This window comes from Buceros rhinoceros, unplaced genomic scaffold (assembly GCF_000710305.1).
Source record: "Buceros rhinoceros silvestris isolate BGI_N320 unplaced genomic scaffold, ASM71030v1 scaffold27856, whole genome shotgun sequence".
Lineage (NCBI taxonomy): Eukaryota > Metazoa > Chordata > Aves > Bucerotiformes > Bucerotidae > Buceros > Buceros rhinoceros.
The window spans coordinates 5,063-21,528 of NW_010419718.1; the positions used below are offsets into that span (position 1 = coordinate 5,063).

Consider the following 16,466-nt stretch of genomic DNA (forward strand, 5'->3'; position numbering starts at 1 on the left):
CGGAAATTCAAAATGTGCGAGCCCAGCCACAGAGGAGACAGTGGAAGCCCTGCGGCAGCTCTGACCATGGAGGCGCCTGGGGTCGACAAGGAAGAGAGGAGCCCAAGGTAGACGCTTGCACCCATGGAAACCCAGCTTGCGCTGCCTGCAGGGTGCTGTGCCCTGGCTGTGCATCCCCCATGCTCACAGTGGGTCTGGGTCCTGCTCTCCCAGCTCAGGGGCTGCCAGAGTCTCAGAGTTCACAAACAGACCGAGCAGAAAATGCGAAGTGATCGATTCCAGACCTTCTGGTTTAATAAATAGGAAATAGGACATACAGGAAGTTCAGCAAACACTCTTGGACCTCCCCAAGTTAGTTTCTGAGGCAATTCTAGAGGCAATTTCTCAAGTACAACTTCAAACATCTCGCTTTCCCACCAAAAAAAAAAAAAAAAAGACAAAGGATCCCCACCCCTATGCACTAGCACCAAAAGGAGATTTTACAAAGCTCCTGACCACACCCCAATCCAGTTTCGGGTTCTGTTTCACCCACCCACGTCTCCCAGTCGTGACCAGACCTCGTGACACTACACCCAGGAAAAGACGACACAGATCTACACACCACCTTCCACTGCTGAAGCCGAGAGCCCTCTCTACCCGTATCAGGTCCGTGTCGAGTATCTCTGTACGGGGCAGTCTCTGCCAGCGAGACCCGGCGGAGCACATGCCAGCAGCAAGGTCACCGTGCTGCAGCCACTAGATGCTGCTGTCCCATCAGAGCACGGAACAGCAGGACCCAGCAGCGGGCAGTTACACCACGTTGTTGAGCACCTTTATAAAGGCTCTTCACCCTAACAGGCCTCTGCAACAGCTTCATTTCTTGGTGCTGGTTTGGTGAAAGAGACAGACAGATTCCGATCCTCTCTCAGCCGCAGCTTCCACCCCGGGGCAGTTAAACACCCAAACCCCTCACCAACCCCCGCATCGCCCACCTCTGCCTCTGCTGGGTGCTCCATGCAGGTACAAACACCGCACCTGGCTGGCTGGAGAGCACAACACGCACGGATCTGGGGTAAAACAGTGTTTCTGAGAAGGAGTAGGAGAACCTGAACCTGTAATGGGGAAGAGACAAACAATCGATCTGTGCAGCTCCAAACATCGCACTCTGCTGGAGAACAAATCTTCTGTGGGGAAAAGCTGAGGCAGCGGCCTGAAGTCCGGGCTAGTTCCAGGAAGGGAACTGAGGATTCCTGACATTCCCTACCCACATTTTTAGCCACTGAATATTCTGTCTCTGCGCAAGGGAAAAAGCAACACAAGCAGATTCCGACACCTTAAATTCTTCAGTTTCTGGAGTTTGCTGTAAGGCACATTCAAGGCGCCGCTGACCTGACCCACCTTCTCGCTCAGCCCACGTCTGGACTACTACACAATGTCCATCTGCCGAATGGAAATACCACTGTGAACGCTGAAATAACGGTTCCTCTCCAACCCCAAACTGGAGCTCTGACCTTCCTCCACTGAAGGCCACCAGCAGCAGAGACACAGCAGGTTGGTTGGGTGCAGTCACCCATGGGTGGCCGAGCTCTGAGGAGGCACCCACCAGCAGCAGTCAGGGCAGCCCTTCGAGAACGCACCTGCCTTGCTAAGCTGCAACTTAGGAGGAACCACGTCTCCAGAACGAGAGAAAAAGGAAACAAATCCCAAAAGATGTCTATGAAACAGATGCTGAGACACAGCCCGGGCGTTCACCTGTCCCTGCTACCGTCCTACGGCAAAGCACGGCAAGAGACGTGATCTGAGGAGAGCCCTGGCTGGGCTCCTGTCACGTGGAAGTCAAACGGCTCCTTACAGTGTAAAATTACAGTTAAATCACGGCAGATTTACTATCAAGAACCAACACCTGCTCCTGAGTATTTCTTACACCTCACCGTACCAACGAGCAAGGGACCAGCAGGGCTTGACCCAGTCAGATCCACTACCAGATCCACATAGCCTCATTAAAGCCCCTGTTTTTACACCCTTCTCTTTGGCTTTAATTATAGTTACTGGTTAGTGGAGTTTATCAGCAATACCAGTCTACAACTGGTTTTACATGCTCTGTTAAACACCATCAGCAACTTCTGAATTCTCTTTTGGCTACAGGTGATGCAACTGCCCTGCCTTTGCTGGCCAGACTCCTTCGGACACCCTCTCCGATAGATTCGTCTCGAGGTATTTCAGCAGTAAAACCACTCGGAGGCTACCGGCCTTGTTCCGAGAGTTCATGAGCAAGTATCATTTACCCCGTCCATCAGTGGCGAGAGTCATCACGTCCTGCGCCTTCCCAGCTGTCACTGCCCAGTCCTGAAGAGTTGTTACAAAGTTTAATGCGTTTTCAACTTGAAAAACTGAAAAACTGGGCTGACAAACGCTTCTAGTGACAGAGATCCTGATTTTTCTATGTATTTTGAGCTTTAAAAGACGTCTAAGTGCAGGATGCACCTCTCTCCTCCCATTAAGGTCTCAAATATGTTTAAAAATCCAGAGGGCAGGACACAACTCTGCTATACAAGGATTTCTGGATTTGACGGTGCCAGAGGAAGTGAATCAATGCTGAAAGTGGGAACTGCTCAGAGAGCCTCCCTGCGCTGAGCAGTAGGGCTCCCTCTTCCTCCTGCTTCATCACTGATCTTGCAACCCTGAGGTGACACTTAGGTGCATAGAGAAATCAGTACTCAAGTGTTTCAAGGGCCAGTAATTCCCCCCCTCCTCCTCGCTGCAGGCAGACTTGCTCCTTAATGCGTCGAGAGTGAGGTGTCCCTGAACACACGTATGAAAAACAGCAACGGAAAAAGCAATCTCAAGAGCAAAATGAGAACTGCTAACTAAGAAGTTGCAGAGGACAGCGTTACGTTCTCACGAGACCCCAGGGCTCGGAGCTGTGCCTGAAGATAGCCAGCAGTGGCCGCCCTGAGCTGGAGGCTGGGCAGCACCCCCACGCCTGGCGCTGATCCCAAAGCAGACCTGAATCCTGCAGCTCGAGGGGGACCTGCAGCTCGAGGGGGACCTGGCTGATCTGCCGCACACTTGCAGGATGTCTAAATAAAGCATCGGGGTGTTTCTCTGCTCCACCTACAAACGCGCCAGTGCCAAGTAAGACCAAAGGCATGCTGAAAGCCACACTAAGAACATCACTCTCCGACAGGAAGGCGAGACACATTGTAATGCGCGATTTAAAGGGTGAGGCTGGACACTACATGACTTGAGGTAAGAATTCCAACACTAGCTCAGTATAGCACCAGTTTTAGCAACGCCCAAGCCCGAGTCTAACCCTACCAGTTTGTTTAGCAGTTGGTCACGACAGCAGCCCGAAGCAGCGGAACCGAGCAGGCACCAGTCTGTACCACGAGACCCTCACAACAACTCTCTAGTCATTAATAAAGGTAGTTTGACTGTCGGCCCAAACCAGTTTAACACCCTTCTGGATAAAAATCGCTTAACTGCTGGGGCATGCAGCTGTACCGCTCTCTGGAGAAGAGCCGCTGATGCTGCGGAAGAAAGGAAGTCGTTCGGGGCAGGGAGAGGTTCGGGTAGCACAGGGTACGGCCCAGTTTGAAATCTGCATCTGTTGGATAAAGGCTACTTCTACCAGAGGAGCTATTTCCAGTTAACGCGGCACAATATCAGCCACTTGTTGTTACTGTGTTAACAGCATCAACTCATGCCACATTAAAACACTTTCTTGGCACAATTTATTTTTCTGACCCAAACAAATAAGCCATTAGCAAGTCATTAACAATAGTCTACCCCTAAATTGTCAGTTTAACAGCCCTGTAAAAACATTTTTAGTTTAAAACCCGAAGTGTGCATGCTGCTGATATTAAAACTGCAGTTACTCTTTCAGGAGTAGCAGCTGTTTTGTTGCAAAGCGTTTCCAACACACTAATCTGTACAGTAACGACACCAACCCAGTGGAAGGCAGTAGACGGCTGTCAGGTGCCACTCGCGGCTCGGGAACAGCGGACTGGCTGGATTTCTTGTACGCTTCCAGATACAATAGTCAAGCCCTTGTGAGAGTTTGGTTCAGGCCAATCAGCACAGAGTAAGAAGTATTGTACATTCGTCTCTAAGTTGAAGTGAACTGAACTGGTGCAATTTAGGCTCGGTTCCAGATGCCTGGTTTCAAGCTACTTGTTGAATAACGCCTCTCAGCTTTTTCTTCTGCCTGGTTTTTCATGTTGGCCATCGCTGGCACCGCTTTTGGCCTCGCTACTCCACACGGATGAAAGCAAGAACAAGCGAAGGAACAGAATGGGATCTTAAACCCAACAGCTTCTTGCCAAACCGGCAAGGATACCATTCCCCCTAGTCCCAGGCTCCATGGATATTTTCATATGTAAGTGCTTCTTGGGAAGAGAGAAAACTCCAGAACAGTGAGTATTTATTAGAGTATTTTGTTAAATAAAAAGGAGGGAAAATAAAAGAAGAAAGAGTACTGCAGATTCAATTTCACATCTTGGCTATGCTCTGACAAAGGAGAAGTTACTGAATTCAGCAACTACTCCTTGTCCCAAGCCAGGGATTAATTAATGCCCCTCCCAAAACTTGTACCTGTCCCAATCCCTCCCCCAGCCCCAACCCTTCCCATTTTATTTCCCAACTAGACAACACTGTTGGCAAATCAAGACAGCATGAAACGTACATCAATAAAAACAACAAAAAAGATTCCTGTGAAGCGCGCCAAGGCATTGGGGAACTATCCTATCACGGGGCGCACTGCTCCGCCTGGCGATTCTGCTCCGGAGTCGGCAGTACCTTTCACGGAGGGAGAGTTTAAAGATGGTGAGCACGCTCCAGTGCTGCAGAACCACAGGACAAGAGACTGAACACCCCCATTTTCCCCCCAGGCTCCTCTCCAGGGGCACACATGGGTATCCAACCAAGGGTTCGTGCAGTCACACTCAGGAAGTACAATCCGATGCTTCAGCACAGACGACAAGGATCCAGTTCAGCGCGGTGTAAGGCATGTGGACAAGAAGAGACATCAGCAGATTGCAGCAGGAACAGCATTGGTGATTGACACTCCAGTTTGTCAGACCCTGACCCCACTTTGAATCCCTGATTCCTACCACAGACAATGAAATTCAGGTTCTACCGCAGCCTTTCGGAGGCTATTTATTTTTGGCCAAGTGTTAAAAGACCAACTCCTTTTTCTTTCACCTCGATGTAAATGTAGAAACATTGGCGGAAGCTGTAGGAGAAGCAATGGAGCAGCAGGGATGTCTGCAGGTCATCGAAACTCTGCCCTCAACTTCAAGTGTCACTGCACTAAATTGGGAGAGACTGAACGGGGAGTAAACTGGCCCAGCCACTAGCACTGTCACAGAACGCAGATTGTTTTAGAAAACAGAACAAAAGGCAAACGGATTAATGATGACCCCTTCTTTTCAGAAGCAGAACAGGATTAAAAAAAAAAATTCCTGCAAAATTAAAATGTTAGATTCTCCATCTAAAAAAAGTTTATACATATGTGCTGAAAGCAACCTCCACCCAGGTCTGAACAGCACCTTACAGTACAGACTAAGACTTAAAGAGCTGATCTCACATCTGAAGTCTTTTAATTAAAAAAAGAAAAAAATAAGTGACTGTGGCTGGGATGACACAAACGGGACACTTCATAACACAAGGCAGAGGCGAAACTGGCCGCCTCGCTCGCCAGGCCATGGAAGCGGTGTAATAGGAAAGGGGCACTTCATGCACAAAATGTATTTTACAAAATACAGATCCAAAAAAAGCAAAAAAAAAAAGCCAACAACAACAACAAAAATAAATCCCACCTCGCACTAGGTTGCAGCACTCTTAACACTTGCTCTGCCACGGGCTGCTGCCCGTGCCTTGCTGGAGAGGGGAGGCGTGTGAAAAAGGGGAGGGGGAGGAAAATCCGTGTTTCAGTCTGGTTTTCAAAACTGCTCTCCTAGGGACGTCTTGAGTCATCTGATGTCAGACACGGAGCTCTCAGAGTACGTCGTGGTCATGACAGGAGTGCCGTTGTTTGCCAAACAACCTTGCCTCAAGGTTTCAAAATACGAGGCCTGCACCGGTTTATGATACTGCAGAACTTTTATGGCATCTTCTATCTTAAACCATTCCCTTTTCCTTCCTGTGGGTAAAGAGAAGAATCAGTGGTTGAACAAAACGGTGTTATCCTTCCTGTGTTTACACACTGCCATTGAGTATCCTTCAGCCAGAATCACATGCACTAAAGCTGGGAATAATCCCCCTGTGTGGCAAAGCACCAGTTCAAAAGTTCTCTCAGGAGTCTCTCATCTCAAGGGCCACTTGCTCCCACCACCACAGGGATCCCCACGACACAGACCTCTTTAGGGCAGTACATCCACTGTCCAAACCAACCGGTCTTGTATTTCCCAATTTAACTTTTTTTTTTTTTGCTATTTCTGCCATTTCTGTTCAAGTCAGATACTCACTTTAAGATGAGCCACAACAGCACACACAAACTATCACCCTATTCCCATCAATTTGCAAGTGAACCCCAGTTTCGGGTGGCCAGTGCTCATTCCTTACTCTTTCCATAAAACCTCTCCTGTGCACAGCCTGAGGAATGCCACGTTATGGGGGTTATAGAGCTACTGACAAACCTCGTGCAGAACACCACGTTCACCTTCATTTGGGAATGCGGTTTACACACAAAGGTTTCAAAAGCTAATGGAACGATTACATGATTAAGCCACACTGCCCACATACATGGGGATGAGCTCGTCATGCTCTTTGCTTAGTGTCTTACAGTGCAAGAATCCACACAAAACTGTTGTAGAGGCAGCTGTACGGCTGAATTGGCTTCTCTTGGGCCTCGCAGAATTTAACCATCAATTTGACCACATTTTTTTTCCCCCAAGAAACCAGAAGACAGCACTGCAGCTTTTCTTGACCACTCTCACAAGAGTGGTAACAACACAAGTGCATTTTCTCCCCATCAAACCAGTTAACGCTCGGTAGGCACAAAGAGCTTACCAATATTGACAGAGTCCTCCCAGTCTTCCAACACTTCTGTGACGATGAGTACGTAAACATATGTCCTGTGCTTCCTGTCCCGATTCTAGAAGGCAAAGGAACCAGAATGATGACAAAGCTACAGAGGAGAAGGTGCACGTGGGCACAGAGTGACTACCAGTTGTGAGCTGCCTCACTGTGATGCTGCAGTTATGTGCAGTTCCTCTCACATTATAGGTTGTTCTTAGCTATTCAAAATGGTTGTATCTTAAATGAGAGATCTGGAAGTATCAACAGGGATTATGGCCACAAAGTCTAGTTCCTAATCAGTAAGGCAGTATCTGGTGGATGGATGTGTTATAAATCAGTTCCTCAGCTGGAAACAAAATAATACAAAACAAACACACAGAGGAAAGACCTGTGTTTCTGCCACACAACTCCAAAACAGTGAAAAATAACTGTAAGGGGAGTTGTATCTGATACCTCTCTCTCACTAGTACTCATCAGGCATCACCACACACGCTTCACCAGCCGGTTTGGCAACAGGTGATGGCAGGTGCCAAAGGACAAAGGCGAGGCCCCACTCCCCCGCTGCTGGGTGGCCTGTTCTGGCAGCAGGAAAGGGATGGAGGCACTGGGAGTATCCACTCTTACGTTGGCTTCTGGCTCGTGATTTCAGCTGGAGACTGCAGATGATCAGTCAGGGAAAGGATCTGCAGGCATTTTTATTTAAATGGGAAGTTTTAAGTTTTCCTTCAAACAGGTTATTCCGTTTACTTTACAACAAACTGGGAAGTGGTTTAACTCCAAAATCACTTTTTGCAGCAAAATTTCACAGTCTCAGTGTCTGAAACTTACCTCAAAAATTCCCACTAATCTTCCTAACGTCCCTTTCACTCCAGCCTATGAAAAGTTCAGAGAGAAAGAAAAAACACGCTTTAACAACAGATCAGTACGTATTTCCTTGTGTGCTGTGCAGGAGCAGAGCCTTTAGAAGAGGAAGCAAACGCTGTAAAATCCTGTTAATCTGAAAAAAACATAGTCACAAGAAAAATGACAGAAATGTCTCACGGGCTTTAACCATACCTGCATTCCCAGGAATTTTTTCTTCTTTTTCTATACTCATACCATTTTGAACTCAATCAAAAGGAAAAAAAAAATTTGATGAGTTACTAATTGTGTATCAATATGCTGTGAATGACCAGAATCTCCTCAAAAGCTTTTTAGAGCCTCAGCGTAGTTAACACTGGCTTTGGGGTTCAGTGGTTTTACCCACTTAAAATTATAGTTTAAGGAAACAACTTCAAAGCACATGTAAGATATCCACTTACACCATCAAAGCAAGCTGACAGTCAGCAGGTATTGCAGGGATGTTCTGTGCGTGCCAAGAGAAACAGAAGACACTTTCAGCATTGTATCGTGGCCTCCGCAATGGGAACAAGGCTCGTTTTGATAGAACACAAACCACAGACCGAACGCAGACTTTTAAATCAAGCACAGACGCAAATCAAAAGATCTAAGCAGCAGGTTTGTCTTGTCTGAACGCTACTGAGGCTCTACCCACTCCATCTCAATTGCTGTCACTTTTTTACATCCACTCACCACTGAGGCTCAGATGCTTTCTCAAGGCACTGTTTGTCACCTCTGCTCTCTGCTGTTGCATCGTGCATGCATGCAAAATGTCAGCCCTCTCCTCTGCCCCCAGATCCCCCCCTTTTTCACCAACAATTTACATTCCCTCTTTTTTACAACTGGAAATGGCTGGAACTCAAGTGCTACCGACATGCTGAGATTCTGCTCCATGACTTAACTGGTCTGAACCATCACACACAACCTGGCACACGACCCAGCCACGTTTGGGAGGTGACTTCGGCTGCTGTTTCTGGCAGCTGGGACACATCCTGAACAGCTCTTGCAGATGAGATAAAAAGCCTGACATCATCAGATCTACTTAGAAAAAGGAAAATATATTTGGGTGAGGGCACCTAAATATTTAATGGTAAGACAAATTCCCTGTCCTGAGCAGCTGAGATGCACCTACTACCCATTGCTGTGCAGTCACGTGCTTGTAGAAAGGAAGAACTTTTAATAAAGGGCTTTCCTGGTTCAGTTCCCAGCCTAAATGAAGATGCACAGACACCCAACACCGCAGCCAGAGCACGCCTCACTATTGCTTCTAAGGACAGCTCATGGTGGAACTGCCCCAAGAGAACAGGATTTGTAGCTCCCCCTACTATAAGCATTCATAGAAATCTGTAATTCTGTCTGTAACATGCTCCCTGACCTCTGCTTCTAGGAAGGAGCTTTTCAACTAAACCTTTTATGTTGGTTTTGGATGTAAAATTTATTGTCTTGTCAGTATTTCTGCCATTCTGCTCAGCCCGTAGGTGGACCACTGACTATTAACCACAGGGCTATTTCTGGAGTCAAACAGCAATTCCATGAAGGTCAATGTACGCGTGTCTGCACACACCAGCATGGCCAGGACAGATAACTGGGTTTGACCTTTGCGGATGAGCGATTTTACCTCATCTGCAAAACTGGTGCTGCTAACCAGGACTGGTCTCTCTCCAAAGTGAACCAGAAGGCAAATCTGTCAAATGAATTTTATTCAAAGAACTCCTTCAGCTTCCCCCTCAAATGGGGGGATTTTAGGGTTTTTTGATAAGCAGCCATATCAACCAGCCAGCAATAACAGAGAGAGGAACACAAGGATTCCCCTTTCACAGCCTACCCACAGATACATCAAAAAGGGAAGCGCAAGCAAATGTTTCAGGTAAATAACTGCCTTAAGCCCATTTTCTTCACTTGTTCTGAAGAAGGCTATTGAATTTCACTCACTCACCTGCAGAGGCACTGAATCAGAAAAGCCACGGATGATGTTGTGATGGTTTAGCAAACTCTCAAGCCTGACTAGAAACAAACTTATTTCCAGGCAACGAGCCAGCCTGGAAACTAAGCATGAATACTGCACAACCAGGCTCCCAAGCCGTTTATCCCCAGCTCGAGAACTGTGCTTGAAGTAACACAGGCAGCAAGGAGCCCTCCCTTCTGTTCTGGTTAAACAGAACGGTGACGGAAATAACGTCCTGTCCTCAAACTAAGATCATCCTTCTCTGTTCTGCCTAGTCCTATTCACCCAAAAAGGCACAAAAAGCGATGCCAAGACAAACACGTGCTGGAAGCAAATCTTGTTGAATTATCGTTAGACAGCTCAAAAGAGTGTTGAGATTTTCTTAACATATGAATTTACCACACGTAGCAGTAAAGGGTGAAATAAATGAATGGTTTGATTCAAACAAATACCGGTTTGATTTTATAAAAAGTCCTTACCAAAGACTGCAAAGCACATCAACCATGACATCCTGGAGACCGATGGCACTCTCGACCAGTCTTACTGGCGCAGAGGATTTTAAAGACTCTTTTTTCAAGATAGGACATGTAACACAGACTGACTGGATTGTCATGCACCCATTTTTGATGAAGCACTTAATTCTCACACAAATAGAAAGGTCAGTCTCCGTAAAATCCTGTGCTTCGTTTAATGGGAGGAACAAAGGTGGAAGTGGAATTCACAATCTCGCGCAAGTTTTGAAGAAATGTTGCCCAAGACATCCAGACAATTATCTCTGGCTGTTATTGCTAACAAAGCAAGCTAGATAACCAACAACAGAAGTGCCAGGCTCCTCTTCGGGAAGTTCCTCTTGCTTTGCTACAGGCCAGCCCTGCAGCACCGTGATCCCCACTGCAGGATGAGCATTTCCTCGGGAAGTCAAAGGCAGACTCACAGGCTCGCTGAGGATCAAAGCTGGATCTAAATCTTGATTTGTACCAGATGACTCAGGAATTTTCTCATCGGTAGTAAATGGATTCAGAATCCCCCATCCTCAAGGGCCACAACACTGAAGTGTCTGGTAGAGATAGCACAATTTATTTGGGCATGTTTCCCCACCAAGCACTGGAAGTGCTGCAATCCCAAAACACACGCATGTCCCCAAACCTATCACAGTAGGACACCACCAGCACCAACTGGTCCACCTGAAAATAAAGCGAATCAGTCAAACAACAGTATTCACCAGGTGTCGTCCCCAGGAGGACAGACAGAGCTTGAAAATGAGCTGCTTTTTCACTGCTCAGCAGACCCAAACCAGTTTCCAATGCCCAAGGCAGCTCCCAGCAGAGGAAAAGATAGATCTGGTTAAAGTGCCCCAACTGCACGGCAACAGCCAGCTGCCTCACAACAGCACACGACTTCAAATCACAGCCGCACAGCCAGAGGGGTGGGCTGGGCCTTCAGGACAAGGAGCAAAAATCTGGAGGAAATGAAGCTTTACTAGTTCTGCTGCTCATGGAACAACTTGGTTTAATAAAGAAAAATTACTGAAGACATCCAAGAACAGCAGGTTCAGGTTTCAAAGCTGAAAATAAGTTCGGGTCAGATGCAAAAAGCAGCCTGCAGCAACACCATCTGTTCCTAGGGACAGCTTTTATTTCCTTCCATCTGAGCTAAGGAAAATGTGGGTTGGAATTTCAGCTATTTTACTTTGCTCTATTAGGCTCAAAGCCTGCATCTACTACAGATTACTGCTGGGCAAGAGGGCTGTGGTAAAACACTGACTCTGCTCTAAAACACGCAGTATTGAAGGCAGTAAATCAACGCCCATGACTGCTGGCTTAGACAAGTTCTAAAGGCACCCGTTACAGACCCGCTCGGCAGATTTTCTTGCTGTCTCTACCGTGTCTGAGAGGGTTATACCTCCTCATCTCAACCTTTACTGCATTACAACCATTTGTGAAATGGAAATGAAATACCGTGGCAAGAGCGAAGAGTTGTGCTCATTTGTATGAAGTCTGAGTGCCCAGGGTAACAGACAGCAGTTAATTTGGTCCACCGTTTGCACTGAATACTACTAAATTCTGCAAGAGTTCAACGCCACCATCTCAGACATTCATCCACAGTCCTTGCAATATTTTAAAAACTCTTCCTATTTTAGCACTGAAAGATGTCAATATTCATATTCTACACCACTAACACAATATGTGAAACAGAAAAGATTATTTATAAAGCGTTTAAGAGAGGAGAAGTAAAAACAGAAAAAAGAGGTCTAGCCACCAGATCACAGCACTATCACGATGGACTATTTTTGATATTGGCAGCAACTGCCTGTTTGATCGTAGATCAAGCACAACTTATCTGGCTTTTGATTCCCACGAAGAAAGCAAGACTAACACTCCTGTAATTTTATGGAGCTTGACATTTACTAAGTATTTAAAGGTCAGGATGTGAAAGATGCTCTAAGTGCAAAATGAAATGCCTTTGGGTTTAACAGATGAGTGTGGAGGCTTTTTTCAAAGTCGCTCTATAATAAGTTTAATTTAAGGCATCTATTTCTAAAACATGTTCTTCACCAGTTGCTCACACCCATAAGAAAACCCTTACTCCTAACATAAAATTCATTTGGAGGAGAGAATGCAACAGCAAAAAAATTCCAAGAACAAAGAAGCAAAAAATATAGTCCATTGGTGCCAACGACTGTCGTAAAAGGGCACATCCTTCTTCTGGAAGGTGAACCTGAGAACCGACCTAGAGTTCACAGCTGCGTAAGACTGACTACACCATTTTTCGACAATCTGTCAGAAATAAGAGGTTTATTCTGAAGAGGCTGCTCTCATTCAGAGCTGGCATGCTTGTCTACTGACGCTTCGCCTAAGAGCAACGCCCAAAAACACAAGTCACTTCAAATTTTATGCAGACAACAGCAAGCATGACAAATGTTGGTACCTGTCTACTTCAATACTTCTGCTGGTAGAGATTAATATAGATAAGGACTATCTCAAACTAGGACAAGGACTTCTAACTCAAACGGGGACAGAGAGATCACAGCTCTCACTCAGAATCAACATTTTGTTTTCGGAACAGGCTTCTAAAATGCTGAAAATCAAAAAGAGGGAAAAGTCGGATTTCTTCACACGACAATTATTCCAGCAATAATGTGGATAAACTCAAAACACACACACACACACACACACACACACACACACACACACACACACACACACACACACACACACACACACACACACACACACACGATAAAATTAAAACAGTGGATGCAGAAGTTAAAAATCTTAGTTTAGGGAAGCACATTTTAAAAAGAAAATGCATACCATGCAAAAAAGAATGAATTGGGAAAACCCAGCCTATTGTCCCCTTCAAAGACCACAAGCAACTGAAAGGGTAATGAGTGCTTTGCAGCTCTTCAGCTGTCTCTTACTGGAATGGGAAACACACAACAAAGTCAGTGAAAGTCCAGAGACTCTCCCACAACTTCAAGGAGCACACCAACCACCTGCTTTTAGGATAAAAATCACTTTGTCTTCATTGACAGGGAGGGAAGTGGATTTTCCCTCTCCCTGCTCCACTAACATTGTCTCCCTGCAGTGACAGACATGCCTGTCCCTGGAGAGAAGCAAAGATATCAAACCTACTCAGAAATCAGTGTTGGCCACAACCCACCTGAGAAAGCCTAGATTCAGGTGAAAGGATGAACAGGGATTACCAGTAGTCTCCTCCAACACCTCCTCTGCCAAACCAACAGCACAAGCTGGGCAACTGGGAGCATGAGTGCTTTACAGCTGCACTACAACAATCATTCCTCTCCCGCACGCGTGTTCCCCAGTGGCATTGCCCAGCAAACAGCTCGTGGAGCCTCGGACAGTTGATGCACACAAGCACTTTGTGTGCAGACCGAATACAGCATGCTGGAACACAAACCAATTTGAGGAAGGCCCTGCACACCTAAAATCTCACCTGGGTTTCCCACCCACGTCAGCTGGCTCATCATTAGCTCCAGAAGCGCTCAAGTAATTCTATACACACGGCAGGCTGCTCCTCTGCAGCCGGCTTTTGGGAAAGCCTTTTTCCTAACAGCGTCCGAGAGCTCCAGGTCAGACCCTCAGCACCGTAAGGTGTCGGGGAGGCTGGGGTAACCCTGCTGAGTTCAGAGCTCCTGATGTTTACTGGTCGTGGAGCAGATCGGTGCTTCGCAGGGAATGACTCAACCCTGCCAGGCTGCCACAGTTTGAATTACATTCTCTTTCGGCACCGGTCCACGTGAGCGAGGGAACACCAGCTGAGCGAGAGGGGATTATCTCAGCCAGCCCAAACCAGTTCCTTCGCTGCAGACCGAGCCTGTGCCAAGGCTTCCTTTCAGCCGTCGAGCTGTCACAGAAAGAGAGCCACTCTTCCAAGGCACTGCACTGTCCCAGGAAGGGAGGGTCAGTACAGATTTATTTTAAGGATTTGAAAGGCGAAGACATGCACCTCCTGAATGAACCCTTGACTTCTGTATCAAATCACTTAATTTATTAATAATGATTGGGTTGTGAAGCAGGAGTCTGCAGCTAAAAATATTTCTATTGTTCTGGTTAAACTCACTTTGGATTGTAATGAGTCTGAAAGATTGCCAAGCTACCAAAAACGCAGGAGCTGTCCTACAAGATGAAAACAAAATTTGCAAGCAGCAATCCCCAGTACTAGAGGGACCTAAAGACATTTTAAAATATAAACTTTGACCGTATAACCTTTCTGATAAACTGCTAGATTATAAACACATCCAAAGAGCTTGGGAACTGCCACATTAGATTAATGCAAAGGTCCAAATATTCAGCATTTTGTTAGGCAGCCACAGGTACTTCCAAATACTTCAGAGAAAAAAAACCTTCATATACCAGAGAGTTAAGTAAAACAGCTACTGGGGAAGCTTCCTCCCAAGTCCCATCAATTAGCTCTAGACTTCTGTTCTGCAGCACAAACATTTAAAACCCTCTTGAAAATATTTTTAATCCTACCTTATATAACTGTGAACCTACTTGGTCACCCATATAGAATCATTTAATCGTTTCTGAATCCAAGCATCTCTCCAATTCGATAATACTCAGAAGCGAATTCTAAAGCCATGTTTCACACAGAACGTATCAACTGCTGTTTGCTGTCTTTAAATTCTTTATGAAGAATGAAACTGTTATTCCAGCTTTAAGAGAAAGACGTGCCTTCTCTACGCAGATCACGATCTGTGTTTGATCTGCTGTTTGATTTCCTCACTGAAACAGCTTCAAGTAAAAAAAACCCCAAACAAACAGACAACTCCCAGGAACACATCAGGAATTGTTGCTTGTAACTCTCATAATCAGTTTCCCTTACTCCCCTAAGCCTCAAAACAAGTACTAGACCAAAACATACTGAGGTCCCCTGAGTGTCTTCAGGGGATCAAAAGGTCTGATTTCGACCTTCTCCCCAAGTATTAGATAGCCCCACAAAAGCACAGTTGGTTTTTGAAGTTCTCTTAAGAAACTTCTTCATACAGAGAAAACAAAATGGAGAATATCTTTGTATGAATTGAAACAACTAGTTCAACCTTAAGTATTTTCAGTTCAAGGTATCAGGCGAGAAAAAGTCCATTCTGCCTGAGAGCCTTAATTACATTCCTCTGTTATCTTTATTTAGGGCTCTGGTTTCCCTCCCACGTCTGATGTGGGTATCACCAGTGACCTGATGTTCCTCTTCACCTTAAGGGAAACGACCCAGAGAGATAAAAACAAATTCACAAAGCCTTGGCTGCCAATCAGCAGCAAAGCTCCGGGAGCTCCCCACTCGTGTCACTCACCTCTTCACAGACTTCCCGCACAGCGGCCACGTTAGGCTCCTCCTCAGGCTCCATGCCACCCCCGGGGACGATCCATCGATCGGGATGACGACTACTGCTCACCAGCAGCACCTGCGGGGAGGAGAGAGCAGATGGATGGAGTCCGGACGACACTCCCGCCAGAGCCCAGCTGAAGAGGAGCTGCCTCTGCCCCTCTCACGCCTCTGGCCTCAGTCACCTCTGCAGTTACACTAACGAGTCAGGTAACTGCCCACTAAAATATTGATGTGCAATTCTCTTAACAGAGATTTTCAACTTCCCCGTCTGCCTCTTCTTCTGCAGCAGGCACCAGAGAGCTCAGCTCTGGAGACAGCACTTGGTTACCCTTGGTTTAGACAAGGCTGTTCCACGAGATAGAAGCAAAATATAAGTCTGCATTAAACCACTTAAAGCCCTAGAAAAGGGCTGCAGAGAAGGACAGACTTTACTGAATCAGGAGAATGGACCAGCCATGCTCATCCATTTTCATAGGAGCAGTTTTTCTTAAGTGTGCTTCATGGCAATTTTCCTTGAAACACATTTTATTCCTGTGTAATTCTGCTCTGTATAAGTCCGTTTTTTTTTGTTTTGTGGTCTTCCAGAAACAAAGCAGCTAACTAAATCTCAAAGGGCTAAAAATTTTCCCAAAGAATATCGAGACACTGTGCTTCATAAGTCTTGCAATACACCCATGAGCAGAGAAGGAGTCTAATCACAAAACTAATACTGTTTTTCAGCTCTCCAAACAAAGCTTGTTCATTACAGTCATCAGGCTATACTTCATCATTTCACTGGCACAAAGCTCAGCGCCAA

General features: G+C 46.2%; 1 protein-coding gene across 1 annotated transcript; it reads right to left on the reverse strand.

The window, feature by feature from the left end:
* Positions 1-5,785: 5,785 nt before the first annotated feature.
* On the reverse strand, positions 5,786-15,742 carry NUDT3 (nudix (nucleoside diphosphate linked moiety X)-type motif 3). The gene is made up of 4 exons (XM_010139054.1): positions 15,636-15,742; positions 7,828-7,872; positions 6,991-7,075; positions 5,786-6,121 (listed from the first exon to the last, which is right to left on the reverse strand). Exons 1-4 carry the CDS (start codon positions 15,687-15,689, stop codon positions 5,952-5,954), a joined length of 354 nt encoding a protein of 117 aa, XP_010137356.1. The 5' UTR covers positions 15,690-15,742; the 3' UTR covers positions 5,786-5,951.
* Between the last annotated feature and the right edge of the window lie 724 nt (positions 15,743-16,466).